Source organism: Festucalex cinctus, chromosome 17 (genome assembly GCF_051991245.1).
Source record: "Festucalex cinctus isolate MCC-2025b chromosome 17, RoL_Fcin_1.0, whole genome shotgun sequence".
NCBI classification, from domain to species: Eukaryota; Metazoa; Chordata; class Actinopteri; order Syngnathiformes; family Syngnathidae; genus Festucalex; species Festucalex cinctus.
The window spans coordinates 16,815,371-16,832,010 of NC_135427.1; the positions used below are offsets into that span (position 1 = coordinate 16,815,371).

The window sequence follows — 16,640 nt, forward strand, 5'->3', positions numbered from 1 at the left end:
TTCTGCTCAAAACAGCTGGTAAATGTTTAGTTAAAATTTAGAAAATTTGCTGATACATTTTTTTTTTTTTAAAGTCGTTTTTTTTTTTTATATTTCAATCTGAAACTGAAAAGAAACGTTTTTTGTTTTTTTTGTTTTTCAAATATAAACAAAAAAAAAGCTTGAATTTTTTTTTGACATTGCTATCCTACTGGCCTGACATGCAAATTACATTGTGTTCATTGTAATAAAAAAAAAAAAAAAAAAAGTAATTATATGATGAAATAGTGAGTCAATTAAAAAAACAAACAAACAAAAAACGCTGGATTTGATATATTTTACGTGTTTTAGCGTGGCATTACCGCTGTTCAGGAAAAAAGTAGAAACCAAAAAACAGTGAAAATAAGTATATAACTTATAAAACTATCCATCCATCCATTGTCTTGACCGCTTATTCCTCACAAGAGTCGCGGCTATAAAACTATAACTATGAAAATGAATAAGATCCATGAACATCAAATATTCTAACAGGGGTGTCCAATGTCAACGCGATGTATTGCGGTCACCGCTGACAGGAAGTGTTGTTGTAACGCTAGCTCAAGGCGCGCTTTATTATGATCCCCGCTAATGTGGCCTGACACTTCCTGTGAAGCGCCCGCGTGTCAACTGCGTCCTTTGCCCCTCCCAACATGGCTTCTTCTTCTCATATTTGAAAAATACATGCTCTTCTAATCACACCAGTTGAATCATTAACACGCTCCCCCAATTAACATGGAGGACGCGTCTTCCTACAAGCGTATCGTGCCACCGCGCGTCATGTGAAGCTGATGCTAATGAAGCTTTAGGCCCCCCCACAACATGCAGGAAGGAGGTTGAATATCAATTTAATGGCAGGCAGCCTCCCTGCCGGTGCTTTTTCTTCTTTCCCGGGGAAATGACAGGCAAAGCGCATTTTAGCGATGCTAGCTAGCGCTGTCACTTCTTCTCACGGCTGCCGAGATCACAAACAGAATGCGGCCATGGTGGCACCTGCCTGCTGGCCACGGCGAAGGAAGGCAAGCGCACATGAAAAACATGGACGCTGATGCAAGATCGCTGACCTGAAGAGGAAAAAGGACGCAAACAAGGACGCTTGACACTCGGCCCTGGAAAACAACAACACAAAGTCATCAGAATAACAACAACAACAAGCATGACAATAATAGTCAACAACAACAACATCATTGTTATATGTAGGTTATTAAGCAATATTACTACTACTACTACTACTACTACTACTACTACTAATAATAATAATAATAATAATAATAATAATAATAATAATAATAATAATAATAACTAGACTAAGCAATTTCTGGAGAAATTGCGTGGGAATGCTGAAAGTTGAATGCTAATAGCTGAATACTAAGCCGAATGCTAATAGCTGAATGCTAATGAAGGAAACAAAGAAACTGTGGAAATTACAAAGTAATTACCTATTAATTACTAGTAATAATAGTAGTAGTAGTAGTAGTAGTAGTCATAGAAACAGTACTAGTAACACTAGTAATTATTAAGTAGTAACTTGTAGTTAAATGATTGTGACATGTTATGTAATTGTACAACAAATATAAAACCAAACAAACAAAAGAATATTTTTTGAGTACAATACTGTACTCATGCAATCTACTACAAAGTTGAGCCAAACTGAAACTAAACTAATTAGATCGATATTTTAGTGCCAGTATCGATCCGGTATCGATACTGTCAAGGTATCAATAATATCGATGACCTATCTTATCGGGCTAAAGGTCATGGCTTATGGTGTAGTCATATTTAAAAGTGACATCTGATGCTGAACACTGAATGAACACTGGCAAAAAGAATTGTCTGCAACATGTGTTTGGGAGTGAAATGCAAAGTATTCAACGATTTTGGGTTTGAATGTGAATTGCTCATTTAAAACTTTTTCAGTCATAAATGGTCAAACAAAAACACTATTGTGAAGATATTTTGTGTCAAATTATTACAAAGCGCAACTATAAATAATTATACAATGACTACTATGTGAAATCAAAGTTGCACTAAAACCTTTCCCAAGGAGGGATCAAACCGTGATCTCCCGCGGGCCAATCCATTGCTTTAACCATTCAACTATCACAGACATGTAGGTGGCTGTGACAATATATACTATTATATGTAAGACAGTTAGTGTTGTTCCGATACCGGTTTGTGGCTCCCGATACCGATATCGATACCCAGCTTTGCGGTATCGGCCGATACCATTCCGATACTGAAGGTTTTTTTTCCTCAACATGAAAAAGCTGTCCTGCCATTGGTTCAGAGCATTCAAGGGCCAATAGGATATGTTAGATCGGCATGCAGTGAACATGTTACATACCAGTGAATGTCATGCACTAGCAAGACACAAGATGCTGCATCCAAAATCCTATATTAGCATTGGGATTAATGGTATCGGCATGTTACTTGGGAGTAGTCACCGATACCGATACCACTGTTTTAATGCAGTATCGGCACCTCTACCGATACCAGTATCGGTATCGGAACAACACTAAACACAATTCAACGACGTGTCATAAAATGGTCAAAAAAAAAAAAAGTTGCTCAGTCGTGGTTTGAACCGGCGCACCATTCGTATGGCTGTCTTGCAATGCTATATTTTTGTAACCTTGTATTAAGTGAGCATGCCCTCGGCGTGAATTATAAAGAAGACAAAAACTTCACATAAAGGCGTTTAAAAAAAAAAAATGTGGGTGCATTTTGTATATTTGACCTCGAGGCTCTTCCCCCCCCCTGCTGGTGTTTACCTCTTTTGCCCGACATGCAAAAGTGTCTGCCTCACCTGATAAAAAAAAAAAAAAACAAAAAAAAAAAAAACAACCTACAAATAAATGCAGGCGCACGTTTGCCACTGAGCACCTTGCAGCGACTTCGACGTACTGTATTTAGGATGGAGAAGAAAAAAAAACTGTAAACAAAACAACATTCTCCACCCAAGGTATAATATTTATATTTTTATACTTTTTTGCCTGTAGAACCCCTTTGCTGTGGTTTTGATACAGTTTAGTGTCGAGTTCAGACACTCACAAATAATAGAAAATCTAAATATAAAATCAATTTAGGATGAAAAAAAAAGACTTTTCCCACCACAGCGCCATCTGCTGGACACGTCGGGGCACTTCTCCATATCACCTCATACCTGAAAAGCAAAAATCAATTATGTGAAAATCATGTTCTTCTCTCCGCTCTCAAACTCTGTGGGCGTGTCTTCTCAATACTCAGAAGCCACGCCCATCTCAACTGTTAACGGCCAATCAAACGCCACTTGTAGTCCTTGCAAAAGTCAAGGTCACATGAAGCCTCCGGTGGCTGGAATCTATCCCACCAGATTGTCACGGGGCTTTTCCACACTGCAACGACAAGGCGCTCTAAAGCGGTTACGCCAGTCCCAAAGCCGTATCACATGTTGGCTGTCATAAAAGATTTAAAAAAAATAAATTAATCCCCCTCCCCACTCTTTGGTCTTCTTTCTCTCCTGTGTACACACTCACAGTCGACAACGAGGCACTCTAAAGTGCATTTTGACATGTTTTGACATTTGAAAGTGAAAATACCGTACATTTTTTTCCTACTCTAAAATATTTGATCCTCACATATTGAAGTACTCCATTTTTTGTCAACCTGTGAGATGGCAAGTGGACTGAAGGTGTCACTGTCCACTCCCCAAGTAAGCGCGATGGTTGCCAATGTGGCACATGTGTGGTCATTGTCTGGCAGCAAAAAGGTGACATCTGGTGACTAATGTGCTCACATGCGAATACCGCGCCGCGCCCCCTGCGTTCTGTGGGCAGCAGCTGCTCCGCAAAGGCCTGAAAAATGAGATGGGAGGAGTGAGGGAGGCGATTGGGGGCGGGGGCTCATTGGCTTGGAGGAGGCGGAGTGACACGTATGTTCCCCCCACACCAGCCATCTTGACTCTTGAAGAGGACAGACAGACAGGCGGGGCGGGGCGGGGGTAGCGGACGTCACGGCAAAATCAATGGCTTCCTGTCGAGGAGGTGAGACGCGCTGGTCTCCTCCTACAAGTACCCCACCCGCACAACTCAACCCCCCCACCCCAACCCCCCACCCACCCAAGCTTCCATCATTCTGGTCCCCCTCCGAGTTTGACTCGCATCATCATCTCCTGTGTTGGAGGGAAGATAGGGAAGTCATCAAGTATAGTACACATACTTGCTTACTGTACTGTACTCAAATACTTAATGGATGTAACCGGTAGAGTAATACATGGTTTCTTTTAAGTAGTTAAGGGAAGTGACCAAGTACAAATACAAGACTTACAAGTAGGGATGCACGATAATATCGGTGGCCAATAATTATCGGCAATTACCAACCAATTTGACGTCAAACAGATAAACCAGATAATAAAGAAATCCGCCAATAATTATCGGTAATTATCAACCAATTTGACGTCATACAGATCAACCAGTTAATAAAGAAATGCATCAAATTATCGGCAATTATCGACCAATTTAATTTTGTACAGATAAACCAGATAATAAAGAAATCCGCCGATAATTATCGACAATTATCGACCAATTTGATTTCGTACAGATAAACCAGATAATAAAGAAATACCATTAAGGGGAGTGGCACTGGCCCGGCATCAGAAAGAAAAAGAAGAAGAAGAAGAAGAAGAAGAAGAAGAAGAAGAAGAAGAAGAAGAAGAAGAAGAAGAAGAAGAAAGAAGCAAAAAAAGAAGAAAGTAGAAGAAAGAAAAAGAAGAAAGTTTTTATCTGCGATTGGCTGGCAACCAGTCCAGGGTGTACCCCGCCTACTGCCCAGAACCAGCTGAGATAGGCTCCAGCATCCCCCGCGACCCTTGTGAGGAATAGGCGGTCAAGAAAACGGATGGATGGATGGAAAGTTCTTTATTTGCTCAATTTCTGTATGTTTTTTTCTTTTTTTTCTTTTTGTGTTTGTCTTGAAGCGTTCGGTAATCAACTTGTGTGTAACATTATGTGGTGCTTAATTTGTTTCTATTGTATTTGATGTCCAATAAAAATAAAATAAAATAAAAAGAAGAAGAAGAAGAAGAAGTAAAAAAACAAAACAAAACGTATATGCATATAACAAAGAATAATGAAACGCATTCCTTGTGGGTTTTCATGGAAACCAGCTTGGATTTAGGGATAAAAGAGGGAGAGAAAAAAGGGAACCGCCCACCCCAATTCCCCCTTTTGGAAGTAGTAATTAAAATATGAACACATTCACATCTCTAACAAGCTGGCCAAATCACAAAAGATAGCAATGACATCAGTTGAAATCATCCAGAAAAAAAAAAGAAAAAAAAAGTACAAATGCATAAATTCAAGTATGGTTTATAAACAAACATTGTGCATTGGAGTTTACTGACTGTACACTTATAAATTTCCATAGAACAGTTGTAACAGTTAAATAATTGTGGGAATGCATTCCCACATATGTTATTGTGATTTTTATTCTCCAAACTTTTTTTTGCCGCGTAACAACTCCTTGCAACGGTCGCTGCTCGGGTCCTAATAATAGTAAAAATTAATAATAAAAAACTAAGCTCATGAGTCTTCTTCACCTGAAGACTTGCGTCCATTTCCCCCCCACTCTTATGAGGCGCTCCCCCTAGTGGCCCGCAAAGTAATTGCTCAATAAGTCAGAAACAATGGATCCGTTGTAGTAGCTGTATATTAAATACAAATATCACGATACTTGCGTAGACGTATTGATAATCTATCGAGAGACAAAGTATCACGATTTATCGCGATATCGATATATCGTCACACTCCTAATTGAGAGTGTATAAAAATTAGTGATAGACCGATATGATTTTTTTTCAAGGCCGATACCGATACAGATTATTAGTAGTCAAGGAGGCTGATAACCGATATTTCAAGTCAATATTCATTTGCAATAAAAATAGAAAATAATAAAAAAAAACTACATTTACAGATTTGTTTAAAAAAAAATGGTAACAAAAATAGAGCTTCCAGGGTCATTAGCATGTGTTAAGCTAAATAAAAAATAATAATAATAATTAAAAAAATAATAATAATAACAATAATAATTAAACAACAAATAAATAGATCCTTAAAGATTTCTACTGTAAATGTTTAATAAAATTTCAACATAATTTATTTACTTTTTTTTTTTATGCAACTAAAAAACGGTTTGGAAAATGGTAGACAAGACCAAATGACACATGAATAATAATTTTTGTTTTTCAGGATCCTTTGCAAACGTTGATGATCTATTCATGCCTGCAACTTCCCATCTTGCACTTCCTCTATTTGTGTCTGAATGTTCCACTCAGTTGCACTTCCTCTAAAAGTTACGCTTTTGACGTTTTGACCGGCGGGGCAAGCTTGGAAAGCGTCCGCTCGTGCAACTTTCAACCACACAAGAAAAGTACTTTGCAGAAAAGAAAGAAACTTTTCCATAATATTATCAACTTTGTTGTCAATGATTGTGACTTTTATGGAAAATTATTCATTTTTTATTGTCAACGTTTCCTCTTGTTTCTTCATCTTTATTGTTTTCGCTGTGCAACAATTCATCAGTTAATTAACGACCAATTTATGATCAAATTTGGATTATTATTATTTTTTGGATTATTATTATTCAACGGTTACGCCCGGTCCGCCATTTTGGCCCCATCGGCCTTTTTGGCTCATTGTCCGCTATTTAGCCCTTAGCTAGTGCGAGCGCTTGTGCACTTGTAGGAGTATCTTTGGGTTTTTTGCCCTCTTTTTTCCACATCTTTTCCATCCACCTCTAAGCAATAATGGTTAAGTACAGAATCTTGTATTTTTTATTTTAATGTATTTTAGATTATTTTTAATGCTAATTATTTTTATGTAAATATTGACTTAAATTGGGAAATTCAACTGAAGTCAAAATTCGGTTTACATTGCAAGCGAAGGAACGGAGCTCCGATGTAACTCAAGAACTCGCTGTATTCTTTATCCTCTGCAAAGAGCGAGTAATATTACTGTGGTGTACTAAGTTGGGACCGCATTTAACGGGAAAAAAAAATGTGTCAAAAATTGTTGAATTCTATGTGGTCTATTTAATTATGTTACCATATGTTTTTGTAATTGTTTGCATTTTGTATATGTTGTTTCCTTCATTGAAAAAAACAAAACATAAAATGTTTTGCTGTTTTTTTTAGAAGGAGGCTGGAACAGATTGATAGCATTTCTATTAACATCAATAGGGAAAGATGATTTGCGATACGAATCTTTTGACTTACAAACGTTGACACGGAACAAATTTAACTGGTAAGTCAAGATAACACTGTCATTTATAGGCAAACATTTAAAAGTCGATTTTCCATCATCAGAATCTGATTCCGAATTTAAAATTCAAGTATGTTAATAAAACCTGCAAGGAATTTTGGATTGACTGTATATAACATTGATAATAATGATCATTTTGTGTAATAATTCCTTTTGGGAAGCTAAAGATGGTTTGGAAGTCACACATGCTGGCTGAAATCGATGCTTCCTGTCACCTTTGAGCAGGACAAATGGCGTCTATTGTCCCGGGCCTTTCCCTCCCCCTAACTTTAGACAGCTGGGGTAGACACACAGGCCAACCAGAGGAGGGCGGGGTGGTTAGGGGGTTCTCAAACACACAAGTCTCCCCCCAATTCTCCTTCCATCCCTAATTTCAAGTCAATGACAGCAACACAGGCTGGTTTGTAACTTTTGATTGGCTCTAAATGGGACACAGTGATGGGACACAGTGGGTCAATGTGTCTGGGGGGTGGGTGGGGGGGGGGGGGGGGGGGGGGTCGGGGGTTAGCCACAAAGTGCCAGGGGTTTGACTTGCTGAATTTTTTTTTGTAGTCAACAAAGCTGTGATGAAAGTCAAGTGCGATTGATGATAAGGGAAGGAGTGGATTGTCAAATGATTTTGGGGATTAGTCGATGAATCCGATATACAAAAAACATATTTTTGATTCCCTTTATTGAAAACATTTAACATGCCAGAAAAATCAGCAAAAATGTCGATCGTCGTTTGCAAATGAACGAAAGAAATCTGAAAATATTTTTACTGTGGATAAAGTTACGAGGATTCAATCTCGATTAATATATCATCAAAAATAAGTATTTATTAATTTTACAACCAATTAGTTATCGATTCAACATCTAAAGTACATTATCGGGTTATTTTAATGAACCCAATTCGGGCTACTCATTGACCTCAAGAAGTTGAGTTAAAAATTGACCAACTTCCATTTGGTGTCCATTTGATCCTAAAGATTAGCTTATTCATTTGACCCAAGAAGTTGGGTCAAATGAATAACCCAAGAAGTTGGGTCAAGGAGGGAGTAACTATCCATCCATCCATCCATCCATCTTCTTCCGCTTATCCGGGGTCGGGTCGCGGGGGCAGCAGCTTCAGGAGGGAAACCCAGACTTCCCTCTCCCCAGCCACTTCAACCAGCTCCTCCGGCGGGATCCCGAGGCGTTCCCAGGCCAACCGAGAGACATAGTCTCTCCAGCGTGTCCTGGGTCGTCCCCGGGGTCTCCCGCCAGTGGGACGTGCCCGGAACACCTCCCCAGGGAGGCGTCCAGGAGGCATCCGAACCAGATGCCCGAGCCACCTCAGCTGGCTCCTCTCAACGCGGAGGAGCAGCGGCTCGACTCTGAGTCCCTCCCGGATGACCGAGCTTCTCACCCTATCTCTAAGGGAGAGCCCGGACACCCTGCGGAGGAAACTCATTTCGGCCGCTTGTATCCGGGATCTCGTTCTTTTGGTCACGACCCACAGCTCGTGACCATAAGTGAGGGTTGGAACGTAGATCGACCGGTAAATCGAGAGCTTTGCCTTTTGGCTCAGCTCTTTCTTCACCACGACGGACCGATACAGAGTCCGCATCACTGCAGACGCTGCACCGATCCGCCTGTCGATCTCCCGCTCCATCCTACCCTCACTCGTGAACAAGACCCCAAGATACTTGAACTCCTCCACTTGGGGCAGGATCTCATCCCCGACCTGAAGACGACACTCCACCCTTTTCCAACTGAGGACCATGGTCTCGGATTTGGAGGCGCTGAACCTCATCCCAGCCGCTTCACACTCGGCTGCGAACCGCTCCAGTGAGAGCTGAAGGCCCCGGCCTGATGAAGCCAACAGCACCACATCATCTGCAAAGAGCAGAGATGCAATGTTGAGGCCACCAAACCGGAACCCCTCCACGCCTCGGCTGCGCCTAGAAATTCTGTCCATAAAAGTTATGAACAGAATCGGTGACAAAGGGCAACCTTGGCGGAGTCCAACCCTCACTGGAAACGAATCCGACTTACTGCCGGCAATGCGGACAAAACTCTGGCAACGGTCGTACAGGGACTGAACAGCCCGGAGTAACTATCACTCACTAATTAACACGCGGGTTAATTGATTGAAAGAAAATGATTACTCGTATGACTATACTTCTTGGGTTATTCAGTTAACCCAAGAACTTGGCTCAAATATGAATCTTCTTTCACTCGGGTTAATTTGATCCAAAAATTTTACTTACTGATTTGACCCAACGTCTTGGGCTATTCATTTAACCCAAGAGTTTGGGTTTTTGGGTTAAGATTACGAGTTGAGATTTGTGGGTCAAATGAACCAGTCTCGATTCATCTATCATCAAAAATAAGTATTGATTAATATGATAACCGATTAGTTATCATTATTAATCGATTCAACATCTAAAGTACATTGTTGGGTTACTTTAATGAATGAACCCAATTCAGGTTATTCAATTACCTCAAGAAGTTGGGTTAAAAAGGGACCAACTTCCACTTGGTGTTCATTTGATCCTAAAGATTATCTTATTCATTTGACCCAAATGTTTGGGTCAAATGAATAACCCAAGAAGTTGGGTCAAAAAGGGATTGACTATCACTCGCTGACTACCACTCGGGTTAAAAAAAATTGATTATTCATATGACCCTAATTCTTGGGTTATGCAGTTAACCCAAGAACTTGGCTCGAAATGGGATCGTCTTCCACTTGGGTTAATTTGATAAAAAAAAAAAAAAAGAACTTTAAACCAAGAGTTTGGGTTTTTGAGTTAAGATTAAGAGTTGAAGTTTGTGGGTACCCAAGCGGTAGTCAGTCCCTTTTTGACCCAGTAATTGGGTTCAAGTGAAGCGGTAGCAGTGTGATGACTTTTGCCAGGCTCGGCACAGTCATGGCCGCCAGCGCCGCTGCCGCCACCACTGCTGATGCCTGCCTGTGCAGTGTGCTGCATGCTCTCAAACATGTCTTTGTTATTCAGAGCTTTCCATCAGAGAGCGGCCACACGCAAAACATGGAGGATGGAGGACACAGGGGGGGGGGCGTGGAGGAACGGAGGCGTGGGGACAAACAAGACAGTGTTTCCTGTGTGGGATTTCCATATAATTTTCCAGATTGGAGGACATTTTCTGACTTCATGTCAAATTTAAAAGATAATTTTTTTCAAGAGCTTTTTATGGTATGATTTGGTTTTGTTGATAACTCTTCTTTGCAATTGTTTGAAAAACTCTGGCCAATGATGATTATAATGTGTAGTCAAAACAACTACATAGCTTCAGCTAACAAATCTGTTTAGCTTCATGCTAACACACAACACAAAATGTCTTAGACGGACTAGCAAATACCATCAGTTTGGTGGTGGTGTAACGCTTTAAACAACAGATATTTGAACACAAACAGAGCAACACGTGGGCAGATAACATACATAACTCACCGGCATATGTTTTTTGTCCTCCGCGAAGAACAACTGCCTCAGTGTGGCCAAGGAGCTGCACAATGTCCAACTCAAGTCAGGCCAAAACTAATCTTGACAATAATTTGTACTATACAAGCCCCACCCATCTAAACAGGGTGTTCGGATTAACATTGTAATTTTGGAACATGAATAAAACTGCAAAATACACGTTATTATCCATCTCAGGGGGCAGCCATTTTGCCACCTGCTGCTAACTGAAAACGATGGGATCAGGTAATGACCAATCGCGGCTCCTTCTGTTTTCTGAGTTTGGTCATGTGACACCTGCAAGCTGAGCCGTGATTGGTTATTACCTTAGCAACCGTGATGTTCACTTTCAGTGGACAGCAAGTGGCAAAATGGCCACTCCTTGAGATGGCTCAAAACAAGTGGATTTTGCTACTTTAAACTCATATTCCACAAGCACAATATTAGAATGCAGTTTTTAGACTGGTGGGAAACATATAACACATTATTGTCGAGAGTTCCATGATTTCAAATCGGAAAAGATGACTTTTTGAGTCACGATCGTATTCGATTCATATTTCAAGGCAGCGCTCGCTTTACCTGGGGGAAAAATACATTAAAAAAAACAAAAAAACAAAATACTTCCTACAACAACACAAAAGCCAAACAATAACAACAGCAACAGACAAACAAACCGACCAGGCTCCAGTCGTCAGTCCGGCTCCACCTCCACCTCCTCCCCGCTCATTGAGCACCAAAATCCGGCCCGGGTTTTCATCTTCGCCGCGGCACTCGAGTCCCAGCGGTAATAGAATAGCAGCCGATGTAATCTGACACTCCAACTTAACTGCGCTCTGTCGGAGTCTCTCCACTTTTACTCGCCGCTGACGTCGAGCCGTTCGCGGGGACACTATTTGAAAAACAGGAGGCGACAACCGGCGAGGACTTTCTCCGCTTCCGCCCGCCGGTGAGTCGCCGCCAACTTCGCCGCCGCTCGCCGCAGCCGCCGAGGCGGCTCCGCGAGAGGCTCGCGGGAGCTTTTTGTCTTGTTTTTGTCCTTTCCCCACTTCTGGCTCAGATTGTTTCCGACCTCCAACAAAAGGCGAGCGAGGAGGCAAAACCTCCGCTCGCGTGCCTCTCGCTTCCACCGGGATCCGTGGCGCTCGCTGTCCGGGAACAAGGGGGGACATTTTCTCGGCTTAGCCGCGGTTGGTGCGCCGCGCTCCGGTCTTGGAGGCTCGACCGGGGAAACGCTTGCGCGCATCCGGCGTGATTCATTTACACGCCGAGGTGTGCAAAACAACGATGCTGTTTTTTTGGTGGAGAGTATTTATCTCCAAATCGCAACCTTTTGTCTTATTGTTGTGTTGCAATTGAGTTGATGCGTGCACTCTGCAGGATGACTGGAAAAGACTCAATATTGGTCACTGCAGTGCACGATTTGCACTGGAATTGAATGCTTCATTCTCAATTTGGCAGCACATGTATGCATGCATTCATGCAGTGGAGAGTTACGATACACATGAGGGTGTGCAATTGCACTGTTTGTCTTTATGCTTCATTATAAGTTGATGGTTTGTAAGGAAGGATGACGACTGGGTGTCATTTTTGCGCACATCAGCATCCACTGCTGACTCTCAGACAATGACACACATTTGCAGACATATTTGCCTTGTTTTTGTTGTCGTGTGATGATGGTGCAGCAATCCGCAAATGTCCTTCCTCTACGCTTGTTTACATTCGTGTCATCATGTCGCCCCCAAAACTGATTTGTGCACCTGGTCCCCCTCGTGACTGGCAACAGTCAAACTTGCAGTTCCTTGATTAACATAATAAATGAGACGTTCATGGGGCCCCACGAGCAGGTTTTTTTGCGGGGCTCCTGAATAAGCGACGGGGGGGGGGGCGACCGGGCCTGACCTTCTTCCATTCATGTCAAGCGTGTGGAAACACCAGCCAGCCAGTCAGCCAGCCAGCCGTCGCACAAAAGGCACATTGAGGCGCCGATCTGCAACGCAGCACGTGCGTCTGGGCCCCAACACTATTTATTAACTCCTTGACTTCCTGCCCCAACACTGGGCAAGTACATACACATCGTCAGTTTTCGCATCCTTCAAGACATGCAGAATATTGTGTTCTCTCGTGTCAATATCAATCTACCAAAAGAAAGGGTAGACGCAATTGTCTAGGTTTTTCCGTTCTTTTGTAATCAGCAGCTGAACATGAGTTGCTTTCACCAAAAAAAAATAAAATCTCCTTTCTGAATAGAATTCCCGATCTTTTAAAAAAAAGTCTGACCTGCCGATCTCGATTTTTGCCGATCCCGATTTTTTTCCCCCCATAATGAACAGCCACCTTCAGTGTTCCAATTCATTTAATTGAAAAAGATTGAACAACACCTGTGAAATAATGCAAACAGATTTGTTTTAACTCCACATTAAGTATTTCTCTCAAATGAAAATAAAAGCCTATTAATTATCTTGGCAGAAGCGGATGGTTTTTCAGACACCTGAGGAGAGAGATGAGATCGGTTGGAAAGATTGGTATATTTTTTAGGGATCGGCCGATCACCGATCCCCCCAAATTAAGGAAATCGGGGCCGATAAATCGTCTGGCCGATCGATCGGTGCACCACTATGAAAAAGCGGAGAAAATGAGCAAGAAGGACATCAACTAGAACAGAAAGTTTCACTTTGATGATTATTTACTTCCATACGTATTTATCTGACTTTCAACTTGTAAGGCTGTCTGTCACGAGGGATGTCCTGGTTCACGATCACGTCATTGTCAGTTGATTGGAATCGGGGGGCAGAAGATCTGTTTTTTAAAGGGATACTTGACTCACTGAGCCATTTTCAGCAGTAACTTCAATATTTTTTATGTGTAATTAATACCTTTAAAAAGTAATGTTTCTACCTGCTGTCGACTGATGATGACGACATCATCTGTGCAGAGGACAGGTAACGACTAGAGGTGGGAATCTTGGGGCACCTCACGATTCGATTGCGATTACGATTCAGAGGCGACGATTCGATTATAAAACGATTATTGATTTCCCCCCAGGCAGCAGAAAAAAAACAATGTATTTTGGCGCTTTTAATGTTTCGTACATTAGTTACAAAAATAGTACAAAAGTCCTCTCAGGCCTAAATAAACTACTATTTCAGTATCAAGTTAACAGTTCAAAACAGTAAATAAAATACTCAAGTCCTCATTCTGTAACAACAGCTTTTAAGTATATTCAGTCTTCAACAGAATAAAACATAGCATTGAGCAAAAATATATTATTTTTATCCACTCAAAAGTGCACTGAGGTATAAATGAAAGACAATGTGAACTACTACTTCAATACAAATGCCTTAAAAAAAAAAGTGCTTTCCTGCTTTTTAAGTTGTGTAAAGATGAACATGTAAACATTAAAGTTTCTCAGAGGTACAAAAAAAAACAACCCTCAAGTGCTTTTCTGCTTTTTAACTTGTGTAAACATGAACGTGTAAACATTAATGGGATCGTTCGGCTTTTTTAACATGAATCTCAATTTGATCCTCACCTCCCGTGTGTGCAATCAGCGCTGACTTCGGCGTTGGACGAGAGGAAAATAGTCCAGCAAGCTGGCTGGGGTCTCGGAAATAAAGCGTTTTTCTTCTAAAAACTATTTGTTTTCAAAAGCGTGATACATTTCCACCACAATACTCTTTTCTGAATAAAGTCAGACGCCATTACCGCCAGCCACTACTTTTCTGTTCGTTCGTTCGTATCACTGCGCGGCGCCCTGTAGAACGCTAACCGACGCACTGCAGCCAGCTAGCTGATACTTCCGCCTGAAGTTGTTTGCCTTTTCGGAGCAGGTCTGATCTCACGAAGAGGTGGGTTGGTCAGCTCAGCCATGCTTGTTGTTGTTTTGAATCTCGAGGCGTGAGTTGTGGATGTGTACTCTCGGTCCGTCCCAAAAAGCGTCCCGAAGACCGCGCGCGCTACTGCGTTTCAGTTCCGCGTACTTTTCGCTCGTTTCGCTTCCCTTGGCATATTTATATAATCGGAATTTGGACATTTGTGAATCGTTCTCGATTGTTGCACGGCCGAATCGTGAATAATCTAAGAATCGGAAATTTTGCACACCTCTAGTAACGACCAATCGTGGCTCAGTTTACTGACCAAACCCAGATAACAGGTGAGCCATGATTGGCCGTTACCTACTTCCTCAGTATGGGTGATGTCATCAGTTGACAGTAAGTAGAAAAAAATATTTTTAAAGGTATTAATTGTACAGGAAAAATAATGAAGTTATCAAATTTATTCCAGATAAAATATTAACTTTTTTCACTGCTGAAATTTGCTCAATGAGTTTAATATCCTTTTAAGCTTTTCAAATTTGATTTACGTATTCATTTTACAAAGCAACAAAAACTGTTGACTCGGACTCAGGTACCAAAAACTGTGGTGGTCACTTTCGGGTATTCCTAGTATTGATTATGGATTATGTAAGTCAGAGCATATTCACTGTTGAGAGGCTGAAATTCAGAGGATTTGGACAATTTAAGAAAACTGGGATACCTGCGCCGATATTCAGCAAGTCGACTAATCTGCCTTTTTGAAGACTCATGCTGCTGATAATGGATGAATGAAAAAAAACTGTTGGCTTCAGGGAACTTTTTATTGACGGTTTCAGTTACATTTACACAAGATGCTGCTGTGCTGACCCTGAGAACTCTCTGCACCTTCTGTTTTTGAGATTTGTCCCTTAACACTTATCTCAAGAAATACTGGGAATTCCGCTTGGATCTCTTCTTCAGCGCTCGTTTAAAAAAAAATAAAATAAAATAAAAAGCCTCAATGGATCTGCGGCGCAAGCCTGTGGGAGGTTTGCAAAGGTTCTTTCTCTTCTCCTGGGATGAATAACGCGGTCGGGAGGACACCACCATTTCGGGCTGCTTCCAAAAAAAGTTAACAAGCCAAAAACGTACAGTATGTCAATGGAAGGTCTTCAGTCGGGATGTTTGGGCCTTTCCGGAATTTTTGCTGGGCTGGTTACATCCTGCGCCTGATGATGATTTTGAGCTGCAAAAAGGGCGCCTGATGATGTTGCCTTCAGGAGCCCAGTTGATCTGTGGGACAAATCAGTGACATTTAAAAGTAACTTGAATTCATTTTTGTGGACTTTCTTGACACGTGGGCCACACATGTAGTTAATAATGGAGCCTGAGGAATACAGATTTTTAAGGCTAATTGTGATATTTGGCAGAAAACACTTCTGTTGTGTTAACCGACTAATCAACTGATTGATGTTGGAAACATTTAATGAATGAATAATGTCTGTTTCTGTCCCGTAACACAACAACAAAGATACGAATGACAAACTCTCTACTTTGTCTTTAGCTATTTTGTTTAACTTTAAAACAAGAAAATGTTCAAGAATAAAATGCCAAAATGCTGAAACTCACCCAAAATGTTCTCCTGGTTGCCATTCTGGTCGTTACACATTTCATTCAAAAGCTCCAACTACTGGTGTTCTGATTGATAGACCACCGATAGTAACTGGCCAATTTGCGTGGAAAAGTACAGGATCGTCATTTATTGAACGTTCACTTGCTGTTTTTAGTGTGATGGATGGATCAAGTTATTGATTTAGCTGTCAACCATGATTCAAGCTTTTTTTTTAAATGTATTTATTTTACTGTCCCTAAAATACTATTAGTTGTCGCGATACATGAAACAGGTGGTTGCGAACGTTCCCCGTCAACTTGAAGTGAGGCTGTGTCATTTTCCCCCTCCGCTTTATCATCAAAAACTCTTGAAAATTTCACGCTAAAATGTCAGTGTTGGAAATAAATCCTTACAGTCGGAGGAGAAAGTGCATCTGATTTATCTCCTGACGGCAGGGGATACATCTTGCATGTGTGAGTACATGTCA

At 41.2% G+C, this 16,640-nt stretch overlaps 2 protein-coding genes across 4 annotated transcripts in view; one reads left to right on the top strand and one right to left on the bottom strand.

The window, feature by feature from the left end:
• Window positions 1-197: 197 nt before the first annotated feature.
• Window positions 198-12,014, bottom strand: LOC144004517 (uncharacterized). Of its 2 annotated transcripts, none has more exons than XR_013279403.1 (3): window positions 10,742-10,833; window positions 3,127-3,178; window positions 198-1,124 (listed from the first exon to the last, which is right to left on the bottom strand). XR_013279403.1 is itself a non-coding variant. In XM_077501712.1 (3 exons), the coding sequence occupies exons 1-3, from the start codon at window positions 11,917-11,919 to the stop codon at window positions 942-944; spliced, it is 726 nt and encodes a 241-aa protein (XP_077357838.1). In that variant the 5' UTR covers window positions 11,920-12,014; the 3' UTR covers window positions 198-941. The 2 variants fall into 2 exon arrangements, 1 of the variants encoding a protein (XP_077357838.1); XM_077501712.1 differs by lacking the exon at window positions 10,742-10,833 and adding an exon at window positions 11,429-12,014.
• LOC144004516 (zinc finger MIZ domain-containing protein 1-like) overlaps window positions 11,522-16,640 on the top strand; it is an 85,701-nt gene continuing 80,582 nt past the window's right edge. For both annotated transcript variants that reach the window (XM_077501708.1, XM_077501709.1), the window contains exon 1: window positions 11,522-11,696. The gene's annotated coding sequence lies outside the window, so the exon portion shown is untranslated. The remainder of the gene's footprint in view (window positions 11,697-16,640) is intronic.

Coding starts and splice junctions, on each gene's coding strand:
- LOC144004517 (XM_077501712.1), bottom strand. CDS start 11,919: ATGTCCCCCCTTGTTCCCGGACAGCGAGCGCCACGGATCCCGGTGGAA. Junction 3,179..11,428: donor GGACTGACGACTGGAGCCTG/GTCGGTTTGTTT, acceptor TTTGCTTTTCAG/GTATGAGGTGATATGGAGAA. Junction 1,125..3,126: donor GTCCAGCAGATGGCGCTGTG/GTGGGAAAAGTC, acceptor GTTGTTTTCCAG/GGCCGAGTGTCAAGCGTCCT.